Source organism: Malania oleifera, chromosome 1, assembly GCF_029873635.1.
Source record: "Malania oleifera isolate guangnan ecotype guangnan chromosome 1, ASM2987363v1, whole genome shotgun sequence".
Lineage (NCBI taxonomy): Eukaryota > Viridiplantae > Streptophyta > Magnoliopsida > Santalales > Ximeniaceae > Malania > Malania oleifera.
In genome coordinates this window covers 112,571,289-112,587,213 of record NC_080417.1, presented here as the reverse complement: position 1 = coordinate 112,587,213, position 15,925 = coordinate 112,571,289, and the positions used below count along the sequence as shown (strand labels likewise).

Sequence of the window (15,925 nt, the reverse complement as noted above, 5' to 3'; positions counted from 1 at the left end):
GTGTCCCCAACCAAAGGTCTTTCCACAAACAGATATGTGAACCCCTCCCCAACTCAAGTTTAGTGTAAGTGGTCAAAAAAGGATTAATCTGAGAAATGGACTTCCACAAACTCACCAAAGAACATCCTAAATTAATATTGGTATCCCACATGTTTAATTACTACTTTACCTAAAAGCTTAAGCTGTTAGGTTGTGGGCCAACAATGCATATCAAGCTTTAACACTCCCCCTAACGTGCCTCGATAGCAGGTGGAGAGATAATCATTCAAACACCACAAAATTGAAGGCAGACAACGAGACTAGAACCCAAGACCAGCTTTGATACCATGTTAGATTATCGCTCTACTTAAAAGCTTAAGCTATAGGATTGTGGGCCAACAATGCATATCAAGCTTTAACATGACCCATTTTCATTCAACACGAACTTACTTCTTATCACTCTATGCCAAAGGTAAGATTCTTCCAGAGAGAAGTGCCATAACCATTTAGCTTAAAGAGTGATGTTTTTGGATACCAACTTACCTAGACCTAGCCCTCCCTCCATCTTAAACCTACAGCCTTTTCCCAACTTACTAAGTGGTGCCACTAAACCCCCACACCGTATCACAAAAAATCTCTCACAAAACTCTTAATCTTGCCAGCAATGCCCACTAAAATTTTAATAAAAACAGAATAATTATAACGAAATGCTAGAAAGACAAGCCTAAATCAGCTTACTGAGTGGCTGGCTCGGCCTTATCCAGTCCTTTCGGTCCTCCAAAAGACCTTCCAGAAAATTTAAAATTTTTCCTCGCTTCCTCGCCATCTTCTCGCATAGGATTGGGATTCCTAGTAGTAAAGAATCCTCCCCATTCCCTATGATTGCATAAAGTTACCTTTCCTAATTCCATCCTCGTCGCTAGAGCTCCTCTGGTTACGTCACTGAAGAAGATATTCAGAAAAAGTCTTAAACATACTTCTCCTCTCACACTTCTCCTCTAGTCTAATGATCAATGAGCACAATCAAACGTCTCCAGCTGCCATTGATGGTTTTGAAGGGTTTGTCCATGGTTGACAAAAGTTCCAATAGCTCCACCCTCTAGACTCCTTTTGGAATTCACACATCTTCGGTTTTTTCTTTGTTGTCCTTCCCAAACAAAAATATCTACCCCCTTGAGGCCAAGTTTGTTTCCTATTTTTCTAAAGGTAAGTCGTGTCAACCTCCACTGGTCCCATCACTAGCTTCACAGATTACCCCCGTCAACCTTAGAGCCCACACAAGCTCCTCTTTCTCCACTCTACAAAAGAAACATGTTCCCTTTCAAATTCCATGATGCAATACATTGAGCAATCCAATTGGCAAAGACTACCTTCCTTTCAATTTTGAACATCGCGTAGCCTCCCAGCCCTGTTGCAAGAATGAGAAAGACAACTAGGGTTCTAACTAAGTAAGAAATGAAGAAAGAAAAAGGCGAAAAAGGGTGGTACAAGTGCTAGGCAAGGCATAACTAGAAGGCATTGATACTATCCAAAGGTGTACGAAGTTCATTAGCGTGTATGAGAACCTTATGATGAATGAAGGTGGAATTTTGTTGGTTAAAGGTGGGTGAATGAAGAACATTGGTGTTTAAGAGGCTACGGAGTTCAATTTCAGTAGGATGACGATATTTTGGTGGTCGACAATAAGATTCTAATGAGATTTGGGGGGAGGGGGGTGGAGAGGAAGTCGCCATGCTCGTGGACTCACAGATGGGAGACACCGGGAGCAGTTCATTGTCCAATGTAAGGTTGAATTCAAACTTATTTTTGAACCACAATTCCACATTTTCTACTGCTATGCCATGAGACTTGCTGCCCCATTTGGCCATGACATTTAATCTCTTATGGCAATTTTAACTTAGGGCAAGTTCTATTTCAAGAAACAAATCATGACATACTACAGCATGGTTTAGCATATATAACAAGGTTAAGAAGGGCATAAAAATAAGAGCAAAGTTGGCTACTCTATGATCGTACACATCATTCACCTTGATTGTACTTAAATGTAATAGAACACCAAAAAAGAATTAGCAACATAACTATTTTTTTCTCTTAATTTAGGATTATTCTTACAACAGGAAGCATACGTCAAACTAGGCATAAGGACATCCTTTACAAACTCTAAAATAGAGGAATTGGAAATTTAGAGTGCTTAAAAGATGAGAATGAAAGTCAATCTCCAACTAAAATAAAAGACAAGAAACCAGAAGAGAAAACAATATTAGTAACTGAATACCTACCTGTATGCCAGATAACATGGTGGCAATAGCAACATCTGCCGCATCCTTAATTGAAGGGAAGTTACACATTGCTACCTATAATATTATCATATTCAATCCATGCGTTGCCTTAATCTAGAGCATAATATAACAACAATTCCAAGTTAAAACTGAATGAGAGTTTATAGAAAGAAATTTACCTCCATGACAAGGAGAAAAAATAAAAGGAATAAATACATAACAAAAAATACCAGTTGTAGGAAACAATTCCTGTTCTCGAGAGAATTCTTTAATATGCGCATGACAATGAAAATTTACATGTTGAAACACAAAATATGATGAATCTAAAGAACCCAATATTTTACCCTAAATCATTAATGTTTTCCCCCTATTCACAATTCCCCTTAATATTTAAAGCACCAAATATTTCTGGTAATTATGATAATTTTTATCTACAGTAAACAAGATTTGCACAAACATTAGGCAGAAGCAACTGCATTAGGTGAGAGAATGAACATACAAGTATAACAATTAACATAAATATAAAACTCAAATAAATAACGCACCCAACCCCTAATAGCTTGTCTCTAGGTGAAGTGCTGACTAAACATAATATCATAACCCCATTCCCACGATTGTTCATTAAAAATTACTTACTCCCTAAAGTAAGTGTTAATGACTGTCTGTTTGTTTACTTCAACGCTTGCAGGCAAGCTACACTCGTGAAAGGAATGTTAAGGCTTGATATATATTGTTGGGCCAGAACCTAACAGCTTAAGCTTGTATATAAAGTGATGAGCTAACACTTCCATTTAGGCCCAAGGTTCTATAAAAATCATGAGCCCGAACTATGGCATCTAGTCGGCCCAACTGATCTTGGGTTGCTTGCTACCTAGATAATCCTACCTCAAAAAACAAGGCAAGATAAATCTGGAAAAATTCGCATTCATGTCATTGTTGATGCTAGTGTAGCATAGTTACCATTCACATTAATGCAGCATCCTAGATATTTTAGGATATTTAAGGTTATATGGGTCATTTTAATTTATTAATTTTGCATGAACAGATTAATTTCAAGGGTTGTGATTTATTGTTGCTAGGGTTTTTACGACTTGATCTTATTACAAGAAGCTTACAAATTATTATAAAGAATCAGCCTTTAGCTTGCAAGAAATTATGGTTTGCATGACTACAGACTCAAGAAGAGACTTTCTTTTATCCCTCTCTAAGAAGCAAAGGCTTCAACTACTTCAATGGACAACCAGAGTAAATTCTACTCTCCCTATGTTCCCAATCATGTAAAAAGGGTTGCCTAACAAAGTTCCTCAGTCTCCACCCTTAGTCTTAGAAAAGATAAGTCCAACAAAACCAAGTCTTCCCACAACCCCCATGGTGGAACCCTTTTAACCAAAACCCCATCTCCTCCACCAAGGACACTTCCGTTTCTCAAAGGCCTCCCAAGAGACTTGTCTAAAGTAGAACATTGGTCCAAAGAGGTTCCAGCATGTCACCAAAAGGTGATCACTTTTTCACTTTCCCATTTCCTTTCCTCCTTTAGTTATAGGATATATCAAAAACTTAAAGAATACCATTCTATATTATAAAACTCTATCTTCCTTACATATGGGCTCAATAAAGGGTGCAATTATAACAAAATCATTTCATAAAATGAATATTCTACATGCATTTTGATCCTTTATTCAAGTTATTCAACAAGGATAAGAAGGCAACTTAGGGTTTAAAGTCAAGTCAAAGTTCGATCATCCCTTTTTGAATCAAAGTGCTTCTCTCAAGTCTAGCAACTCAAGCCTACGTCAAGAGAGATTCTAGCATGACACCAAAAGGTGATCACTTGAACTTCATTTTCCCTTGTCCCCTTTATAGTAGGATTTGTCAAAAACATTCTCTATCTTCCATAAATAAGGGCTAAATAAAGGGTAATTTTAATAGAAGCATTTCAAAAAACATAGATGGTGTGTCCTTTAAACCTTTATTCAACAAGGATAAGTAGGCACCACTTAGGATTTAAAGCCTAGTCCAAGTTTGATCATTCCAAAACTCCAACATTACCCCTTCTAGATTTGATATACATTGTTGGCCCACAACCTAATTACCTAACTTAAATTTTTAGATAAAATGGTAGCTAAACATGGTATCAAAGCCCATGTTGCCAAGATGCTTCAATTTTATTCCTGTCAGTTGTCTATCACTCTACCATCAATTTGCTAAAATTATCATATCCCCCAAAATGGGTATTATTTATCTTTCATTTAACTCTACAAATGAAACTAGATTGCAGGTGTAGAGGCTTGCAACTGCACAATCTAACAACTTAAGATTTTAGGTTAAGAGTTAATCTAAGACCTTTCTCTTAATTATTGCATTATGCAACTTAATAATGTGAGATAATTTTGGGAAAGATGGATGCCTAACACCTTCTGTCTCATAACCTAGTCCTTGAACTTTGAAATTATGGTTAGCGAGTAATTTTTTTTCCTTTACCTCCGACAAAGATGAAGTGTTCACTTTCTTTTCTCCAAATCATTTTGTTATCAAATTAAAACAACACTTCTTCCCTTTAAAAAATTATTTATAAAAAAAAAATAGAAGGCGACTCTGCAGCTTTTTAAATAAAAAACCCTTCACTTTGAAAGTAAAGCACTAAGCCTAAATCTAGGGTCATCACCCAATAAAATAAAAAAAATAAAAATCAATTTTAACATGATCCATGCAACAGTGGACAAAAATGCTATCAGAACAAAGATCTTGTAGCCTATTCTAAAAGTCCTTCATGTGGTTCCAAATATCATAGATAACTCTTTCCAACGTTCATCTTCCTTCTTCTTTTGGGTTCCCTCGTCTTCCCAGTTTTTAGCCTGTATTATAGCAATGTGTTGCCTCAATGCTGACAAATATAAACCCGAAAATCAAGCAGCATCAACTGCAAACTCAATGTTGTAGCATCAACAAGACTGCACGCGACAAAAATAAAATATTAAGCACATTATACAATCAAAATGGGAATGTGATCAATGATAATTATGTGATATACTATTGTCCAACTATGACTCAACTTAAAAGCTTAAGTTGTTAGGTTGTTGGCCAAAAATGTGCATCAAGCCTCAACACTAGACCACATGTGCAACCCAATTGCACAAGGAGAGATAAATACCATAAATGACACCCATCACAAAGAATATGATAGTTTTTAAGAACCAAACAATAAATGCAAGGTACAAGACTAGAAGTCTAGAACCCAAGTCCTCCAACAATCGTTGATTTGATACCATGTTAGATTACCACTTTACCCAAAATCTTAAGCTGTCAGATGGTGGGTGTATAATGTATATGCCAAGCCTTAGCACCTACTATCAAGATTTTTACTTTGAAAAAAAAAACAACAACAACGAGAAATAGACCCAAAGATAGCAAGCTAGAGTAAAATTCAATGACAAAAAAAGGCCACAAAACAAAGAAAATGTCAAAGAACTACTATACACTGGAATTTTTTTGAAGACGCACAGTAACTTTAGTAATTACACCCAAAGTTCCTTCACTTCCAATCATCAAGTGGGTCAAATCATACCTAAAACACGCACATCCTCAAGATCAACAAGCCAAGCTTGTACAGGGCATTATGCTTGCCTCTGACCGCTTGTCTCTAGTACGTGGGATGTGTTACCATCATGTAAATACTAGAATAGGTTTATTACATTAAGGGTATTTTTGTCCTTGTGTTAAAGCATTGGTGAGAGACCATGCCGCCAAAACCGAAATAAATGAAGCGCTAGCACATGCTAAGATAACCAACACAAAAGCATCAACAAAGTTCCATGGTAGAAATGTCAAAGGACCTCCACCACACAGTAGAGACACTGTAAGCTCAAATGGTTGATCTAACTGCGAAGGTGAACTTGACTGTTCTTACCATAGGAAACTCTCACACTCTAGATTTTAGTAGAACCAAGGTGCTAGAGCCCAAAAGATTTGGGGGTGCCTATTATGCCAAGAAGTTCGAGAACATCATGTTTGATACAAATCAATACTTTCGCACAATGAGGATGGACTAAAAACAAGTGAAAGTAAATATTGCCACCATGTACATGGTGAAGCTAAATTGTGGTGCATACAAAGTATGATAAGACTGAGATGGACGTCTTGTCATTGATTGTTGGGCAAACTTAAAGAGAGGGCCATTTTTTCCCTAAAAATATTGAGTATAATGTTAGACAAAAGCAAAGAGATCTCAAGCACAATTGGTCAATCAGGAAATACGTGAAACAGTTTTCTACTTTGATGTTGGATGTCCGTGACATGTGGAGAAAGATAAGTTATTCTATTTTCTAGAAGGGTTGAAACTATGGGCAAGGACAAAACTTCATAGACAAAGAGTTCAAGACTTGTCTACTGCACAAGCTGCCGCAAAACGACAACGTTGGAGAGAATTCCGCAATGTCCAAAAAGAGAGGCATGGGTGGAAACAGCAGAAAGTCTTTCAAGGGAAAACCTAAAAGTGGGGGAGTCAACAACAACACGTAAAGTTTAAAAGAATTTTCGTTGTCTCAATCATTCAACACACCCAATGGTCAGCATAAGATGGCTTACTTCTTATGTTGAGGCCCTCATCGAGTTGTTAAGTGCCTGCACAAGTCATCGCTCAATGCCTTACAAGCTTCAATCACGAAGGAGGCACCGAAGAGTAATGAGGACGAGGAGGATACCCCAAGGATGGGAGCAATGTGGTTATTGAACACATTAGAGAGGCAAACGAAAGACCCAAAAGTTACACACGAGAAAAAATTTATGTTTGTTGACTTAAGGATGAATTGGAAGAGCACCCATGCTATTCTTGATACTAGGGCTGCCCATAACTTTGTTTCACCGGTTGAATCGGAGAGACTTAACTTATCCTCGAAGAAGGATTCAGGACACATGAAAACGATTAACTCTGCAGCTCAACCTACTCTGGGAGTAGCCAAGCAAGTCACTATGAAGCATGGCCAGTGGGCAGGACATACAAATTTCACAGTTAGGTCGTTGAATGACTTCCAAATCATTCTTGGAATGGAATTCCTAAGTGAGACTAAGGCCATCTTGATGTCATTTGTTGGTTCCCTTTGTCTGATGGGAGACCACCTATGCATGGCACAAACCATTGCAAAGAAAGGTGACAATGAGAAGTTCCTTTTTGCCATGCAACACAAAAAAGAATTAAGTAGGCCACGCTAGCAGTAGATGAAGTAGGCCAAGAGTAGGTAACTACAACCATCCAAGCAGTGTTGGATAAGTACAAAGTTGTAATTCCAAAGAAGCTACCTCACAATTTGCCTCCATGACGGAGCGTGGAGCATGAGATTGAGTCGTTTCTAGGAGAAAAGCTGCTAAAAACTAAGGTGTAGTCCCAAGAGGGGGGGTGAATTAGGTTTTTTTTTTTTTAATTTCTTTTAACTCTTTTTACAAATTCCCACTTTATTGTATATTTAGCAATCACACAAAAATGATTTGATTTTCAATGCTTAATTAAGCCAGTCACAATCCACACTTAATCAATGAATTGATTTAATTAATATCAACACAAGCCAATGATTTCTAATGTAATACTTTTAACAATGTCAATCAATACCCAATCAATCCATTTACCAATCACAAGTTACTTAACCAATGTATGAGCTGCAATAGCACTTCCACGATTTATTGTTTGAACAACTCAAAGTAGAGTTTGATAAAAGCCCTATATTTATGAATTTTATGCACTTCCTTTTAACCAAGGTTTCCGCAAGCGATTAATCAACGTACTCCCTTTAAGGTTTCCGCAAAAGATCAATCAACGTACTCCCTTTAATTAAAAGTTTCTCAATCTCAATATTTCAGCTTCCTGCACTTAGATACACAACCACGCAATTTATAATTTATATATGCATAAAAATTAAAGAGTAAGGGTAGAGAGTGAGACCGAACTTTCACAAGGTTCAACTTATACCAGCCTATGTCCTCCCCTTAGGCAAGACCACCTAAGGATTCCACTATAACGCTTCTTTATGGGCGAAGCAAACGGTTACAATCCCTCCTTCAATTAGGGTGGAGTCGTGTCTCCAAGCTGTACCCCACGCTTGGTACAATAATCCAATAACCCTGAACCGTCAAGAAAACAAAGAAACAAGGAAGAATTCTTGTGTACAAGAAGTACTCTCAAATAGAGTTGGCTAGTACAAGATAAAGCACAGCTAATACTTCAAAGTAAATATCAAAGAATAATGAATTTGAAGCTCAAAGAATATGTCACTGGAATTCTTCCTTTGCTTCGAATCAGAACTCAGAAGATTTGCTCTCAAATCAGGGATAAAAGACTCAAAATATATCAGAAAATCTTAGCAACTTTATAAGTGCAAGAGGGCTTTGAGAGAGTATGAGCAATATAGCTTGAAAACAGATTTTCAATTCTTGGTGTCTAATTTGATTTGAGAAACCATGTATTTATAGGCTCAAAAAGGTATAAATTCGTGTTGCCCAAGTTACTTGGAGTGTTTCCCAAGTTTATACAAAGTTTGGGGCACAAGCAAATCAAAATTTGAATTTTAAAAGCTGTTTAAAAACTACCCGTTACGAGGGTCAGTCGCCTGACCTTTGAACACAATGTATTCTTCAGGTCAAAAATAGGATCAGTCACCTGAGGTGCCAAGGGTCAGTCACCTGATCCTTCACTACTTGTTCAAATTTAACTTAGTAAATTTGTCAGTCGCCTAACCAAACACGGGTCAATCGCCTAAACAAATAAAAATGCTGTTTTTTAAGTTTGTTTTCAAAACCTTTAGCCATCTTGCTTTGATACTTTTAAAAAGTATTTTCCGAAGTTTTCAAAATAAGGTCTCTAAGTCCATAATAAACCCTAATGAGCTTCAAAGTATTCAACTTGATATTCAAATGAAGTACTTACATAAGGCTTCCTAAAGATTTTAAAACTCTTTTATCTTGAAGTCTTCATGTATATCTTTGCTTTGAGTCCTCTTTGTCTTGAGCTTTAAGCTTCCATATGCCTTGATCATCTTGGACCTCTCAAGCTTTAATATTGATCACCTTGTTGATGAAGTATAGTACTTGTGATCTTGAACCTTTAATTCTTGAACCTTTTGAACTTGTCATGCTAGGTTTCCTGAAATATCATCACTTAAACCATAACTTGTTAAATTATTCTTTATTTGTTATCATCAAGCCATGTTAGGCCAACAATTTCCCCCTTTTTGATGTTGACAAATAAGGAGCAAAGATGAGAGAACCTTGATAAGGTTCCCCCTTACAATAAGCATACTTTTAACAATATGTATAAAAATGATAATTTCAATTATAAGTCCAAAAATCAATATGTCATAATCAAGTATTAGTGCATTATAGCTCATTTCAACATACTAGTATTAGGATCATATCTCAATTCATTATTTACAGTATTATCTCATATAGTTGGCATTATAGCTTATCTTAAGTTGCATATGCTTATTTTTCTTATATCCTCTTTTGAGCTTTCTCCCCCATGCTATGTCATATGTTCAAAATTATGGGTTCTCCTTGTTTCCATGCTTTTCCATGCTCTCATTTTTGCTCTCCAAGATATCTCTCCCCCTTTGACATCAATCAAAAATAAGTAGCATAGTCACAAGGAGTCTTAGAATAGAACATAACAATAAGCATAACCATGTAGTGCATCAAGAGTACAAAAAGTCAGGACCATAGGGAGTTACAAGCCAAACGGAAAAACAAACAAAGCAACAAAAGTGCAAAGCCAATACATAGATATTACTGCAATACAACACACAATGAAAAAGAGATCAATCGTCATCGGAAGCAATATCATCATCAGCTACATCATCAGCTGTAGCATCTTCTTTAGTACCCTCTCCACTTCCTTCTTCAGATGAATCATCAGATGAATCATCACTACGAGGGGCAGAGCTGGTATCCATGGGATCAACACTCCAAGAAGAACTAGCCCTATACTATTCTATGCGAGTAAGGCGCTGATCAAGTAAGGAGCAAGTAGTGTGGAGTGAGGATACGTTCTCCTGAAGTGACTGAAGTCCTGAACGCATGTCTCTGCTGAATGTAGTGAACTCATGGTGGAAGGGTACAAACCAAGAAGGAGTATCAGATGGAGGTCCTTGTTGCTGATCTGGAGGTGGAGGTACAGCTACTGGCTTTTGTGGTCTTCCTCCTTTCAAAAACCAACTCTGCTCATGCTTTTCATATCCCATTTTCTTCAAGGTTGTAGAATTAAAAAGATCGTACTGAGTTCGTTTGATGAACAGCTCGGTAGGAGTAATGACACTAAGATGTGCAAAGAGGAGGTTTAGAGTACCACTATACGAAAAAATGACTCGACAAGCTTCTAATTTAGCCCACGTCCCTTTCAAAATTAAGCTAGATAGATCAAGTTTCTTCCCTTTCAGCAAACACCATAACACAAAACAATCAACATAGGATATGTGATCATATAAGCCAGCTTGGGGTAGGATATTGTTTGTGATTATTTTCTGGAGGATTTGAGCTTGAAGGTTCAGCTGCTCATACATTGGAGGATGTCCAAAGTATACCGATTCCTCTACCATTATCAGCGGCAGAATATCCTCGGGAGTGAAACCTTGCTCCATAATCCAAGTTTCAGTAAGAGTCGGACATTCAAATTCTCCCGAGCTAATATGCAAAATCGGAGCCAAAGTTTGTGGAGTTAAGACTATCCTCTTTCCCCTATCCTCAGTGGTAAGTACGTTTTCCACGTGTATCATATTTGCATAAAATATTTTCACTAAGTTTGGATACGGGCCTTTCGATTGATAAACGACAATTTTTCTAGGCAATTTCTTGAAACATTGGCAGAATGTCGGGAAATTCTAAACAAAAAAAGGAGGTATCAAGAATTTTACCGAAGATTGGTTTCGTAGAACGAAGATGAGTTCGGTATCGATGCTTCGATGGAGGAGCTACGAGCCATTGTTCAATGTTACCATCATCTCTCCCTGAAGAAGCACCACGGTTTAACGTAGTTTTGGTGCGAGGCATCTTGATTTTAAGGAATCAACCGAACCAGCCCAGTGAAACCCTAGAAAACGTGGGAAAAGTTGTAGGAGAGTGATTATGAGGCTTTGATTTGAAGGATTTTTAGCTAAGAATCAAAGGAGATCAAGAGTAGGAGGCTCGGGTGAGTGATGGAACAGAGGTCACTAGCCTAGGATCTGAAACGTTTAGGGTTTTTCGCGCTTAAAATATATAGGATCTGTCAGTTCAGGCGCCTGAGGATTCGGGCTCAACCGCCTAACATTTTATAAAAGTCAATTTTCAACAAGCAACACCACATCAGTCACCTGAGGTCAGAAGGCTCAGGCGCTTGACCCTCCATTTTACACTGCTCGATTGACTAAGCTTCCAAGCTCAGTCGCCTGACCCTCTCAATCTTCTAAATATTCTCTTTTCACTTAACATGAACTCTTCCTAAACAACTTCCCTACTATGTAATAAACCAAGTTCTCTTCTTATTGATATAAATCTCTCTTCGGGAAGGGGTTTTGCGAAAATATCCGCCCATTGATCATTTGTATTTATCAATTCAGGTAGTATGTCTTCTTTTTGTATGTGATCTCTTAAAAAATGATGTTTTATATCAATATGCTTAGTTCTTGAGCGTGATATCGGATTTTTGGAAATGTTTATTGCACTTGTATTATCACACTTAGTTGGTATGGCTGAGTACTCTAAATTAAAGTCTTTTAATTGTTGTTTCATATAGAGTGTTTGTACACAGCAACTTCCTGTTGCCACATACTCAGCTTCAGCGGTTGATAAAGCTACGGAATTTTGTTTCTTGGAGAACCAAGAGACAAGAGACCGTCTTAGAAAGTGACAAGTCCCACTTGTACTTTTTCTATCAATCTTACAACCCGCGTAATCGGCATCCGAATAACTAATCATTTAAAATCCGGTGTCCTTAAGGTACTAAAGTCCTAAATCAATTATTCCTATCAAGTATCTTAGAATTCTTTTAACAGCTATCTGATGGGATTCCTTAGGAGCTGATTTAAACCGGGCGCACATACATACGCTAAACATTATGTCCGGTTTGCTAGCTGTCAAATATAACAAACTTCCTATCATACCTCTATAGTGTTTCATATCTACTAATTTTCCCTTTTCATCCTTGTCAAGACTTATGTAGGTACTCATGGGGGTTCCTATGGGCTTACTTCCTTCTATGTCAAACTTTTTAAGCATGTCTCTTATATATTTTGATTGATTTATAAACGTTCCATTTTTAGCTTGCTTGATTTGTAATCCTAGAAAGTAATTTAACTTGCCGCCCATCATACTCATCTCAAACTCTTCTTGCATACATCTTGCAAATTCCTTACATAATTCATCATTTGTAGCACCAAATATAATATCACCAACATAGATTTGTATAGCATGTCTTTATTTTTTGTTTTTATGAATAATGTGCTATCCACCTTTCCTCTTTAGAAGCCATTTTCTAGTAAGAATCCGCACAATCTCTCATACCAAGCTCTAGGAGCATGTGTTAACCCATACAATGCTTTTGTTAATCTAAATACGTGATCGGGATTGTTTATGTCCTCAAAACCAGGAGGTTGTTCCACATAAACTTCTTCATTTATGAAACCATTTAGAAAAGCACTTTTTACATCCATTTGATATAGTTTAAATTCTTTATGAAATGCATACGCTAACAACATTCTAATAACTTCCATTCTTGCTACGGGAGCAAAAGTCTCATCATAGTCTATTCCTTCTTCTTGATTGTATCTTTGAGCTACAAGTCTTACTTTATTTCTTACAACTATGTCATTTTCATCCTTTTTATTCCTAAATACCCATTTAGTTCCAATTATTAATTGGTCAACGGGTCTAGGAACTAATTTCCATACTCTATTTCTTTCAAATTGATTCAACTCTTCCTGCATAGCTATTATCCAAGAATCATCACTTAAAGCTTCTTCTATGTTTTTAGGTTCTTCTTGTGATAAAAAATACATAGTGATTACATAAGTTCTTCAATGATGATCAAGTAGTTACTCCTCGAGAAGGTTCTCCTATGATTTGATCTTTAGGATGATTTCTTACATATTTCCATTCTTTTGGCAATTCAAAATTTTCTATAGGATCATCATTTGGAGTTTCTTCATTTTTCTCTTCTTTTTCTTCTTTGATTTCTAGATCTTCTAATTTTTGTGAAGTATCATCTTTTTCTTCATTCTCAATTTCTTTTGTAAAAGGATTAGATTCATCAAAGGTTACATGGATTGATTCAATAATTGTTAGTGTTCTCTTATTATAGATTCTAAAAGCTTTGCTACTTGCTGCATATCCTAGAAAGATACCTTCATCTGACCTAGCATCAAATTTCCCTGAGTCATCTTTGTCATTAAGTACAAAATACTTACATCCAAAAACATGAAAGTAAGTTATGTTAGGTCTTCTTCCTTTCCATAATTCATAGGGAGTTTTATTTAGGCTTGATCTAATGGACACTCTATTTATAACATAACATATGGTATTAACCACTTCGGCCCAAAAGTACTTAGGTAGTTTGTTTTCATTTAACATTGTCCTAGCCATTTCTTGAAGGGTTCTATTCTTTCTTTCAACAACTTCATTTGTTGTGGAGATCTAGGTGCTGAAAAGTTATGTCTAATTCCATATTCATTGCAAAAATTTTCAACATCTTTACTATTAAATTCTCTTCCTTGATCACTTCTAATGTTTAAGACACCATAGCCTTTTTCATTTTGAAGTCTTTTACACAAGTTTATCAATGTATTGCATGCTCCATCTTTTGAGGCTAGGAAGAGTACCTAGGTAAACCTAGAGTAGTCATCAACAATGATGAAAGCATATTGCTTTCCTCCTATACTTTGAGTCCCAGTGGGACCAAATAAATCTAAGTGAATAAGCTCTAAGGGCTTGCTAGTGGAGATGTGTTTCTTCTTCTTAAAGCTAGTCTTAGTTTGTTTTCCTAATTGACAAGCATTACAAATTTTATTTTTAACAAACTTCGTACTAGGTAGTCCTACTAAGTTCTTCTTAACTAGTTTTGATAGTAAGTCCATACTAGCATGACCTAGCCTTCTATGCCATAACCAACTTGCCTCATTCATAGTTGCTAAGCATGTGATGTTTTGAGATTTTAACTTTTCAAAATTCATGCAATATACATTGTCGATTCTTCTAGCGGTGAATAGAATATTTTGTTTTTCTCTATCTTCAACAGTACATTTGTCTTGCATAAAAATTACATCAAATCCTTTGTCACTAAATTGGTTTATGCTCAATAGGTTATGTTTTAATCCATCTACCAATAACACATCATCAATGGTGAGTGAAGGTTCTTTACCTATCTTACCGATCCCAATGATTTTGCCTTTGGCATTGTCTCCGAATGTAACGTATCCACCATCTTTTAGCCTTGATAAGGTGAACTTGGATTTATCCCCGGTCATGTGCCTAGAACACCCACTTTCCAAGTACCATTTGTCTTTAGATGTGGTTGTCCTAAGGCAAACCTACAAGAATGGTTCAATACGTTACTCTTAGGTAGCCAAACCTTCTTAGGTTTCTTTATTTCATATTTGTTTTCCTTAATTCTCCAAACTTTCTTGACTCTCACATTCTTTCTTTTAAATGGCAATCAAATTTTATGTGTCCCTTTTTCTTGCATAAGAAGTATGTGGGGTGTTGATAAATATTAGTTAAAGATGTGCTTGCATAATGCTTTGATTCTTTAACAAAGTATCCTATATAAAGATTCTTCTTCTTTTTGTTCTCAATTCCATTAAATCCTATTCCTTCTTTATCTAATGACATTTATTGTTTTCCAAACAATTTTTCAAAGTTCTCCTTTCCTTTAGTAAAATTGTAAATGATTTTCTCCTTGTCTTCAATTTTACTTTTAAGGTCTTTTATTTATGAGTCTTTCTTGCTTTCACCATTTACTTGTAATTTAACTAAATCTTGAGATATGTCATTTATTTTCTAAACAAGCTCATCAATATGTGAGTTTTTCTCTTTTTCAACTAATTTTGATGTATCTAGTTGATTTTTAAGTAATTCATTTTGTTCTTTTAAGGCAATGTTCCTTTTAGTTACTTTTATGAACCTATTATGCAGGACAAATAATTCAGCTTGAATTTCTTTGTATGACGGCATACTATCACATGAATCACTACACGATTCATCACTTGATCCTTCGGATGAACTATAGTAGGAATTTACCTCATCATTATGAGCCATGAAGCACCTATTGGCCATCTCTTGCTCACTTGATTCGTTCTCCAATTCGCTTGAGCTTGTATCATCCCAAGTAGCTTTCATTGCCTTCTTTTTCTTTTTCTTGTCTTTCTTCAGTTGTGGACAATCAAGTTTAACATGTCCAACCTTTTTACAATTGTAACAAGTAGGGGGTTCATTCTTACTCTTATTTTCCTTTTTACTTGTTTCTCCCTTTTCAAATTTTGAACCTCTAAACTTTCTAGCAAACTTCTTATTTCTTCTAAAGAATTTTCCAAGTCATTTAGTAATGAAGGCTAGTTCTTCAGCATCTAATTCACTTACATCTTCCTCTTCTTCACTATAGCTTTCTTTAGCTGCCTTAAGGGCTACAAATTTCTTGTTTTTGTTTTCAGCATTCCTTT

The 15,925-nt window shown here is 36.3% G+C and overlaps 1 protein-coding gene across 3 annotated transcripts in view; it reads right to left on the bottom strand.

Moving 5' to 3' along the window:
• Positions 1 to 15,925, bottom strand: part of LOC131167121 (D-lactate dehydrogenase [cytochrome], mitochondrial) — a 147,778-nt gene that overhangs the window by 64,000 nt on the left and 67,853 nt on the right. For all 3 annotated transcript variants that reach the window (XM_058125947.1, XM_058125961.1, XM_058125954.1), the window contains exon 11: positions 2,259 to 2,333. In XM_058125947.1, coding sequence (XP_057981930.1) covers positions 2,259 to 2,333 — 75 coding nt within the window. The remainder of the gene's footprint in view (positions 1 to 2,258; positions 2,334 to 15,925) is intronic.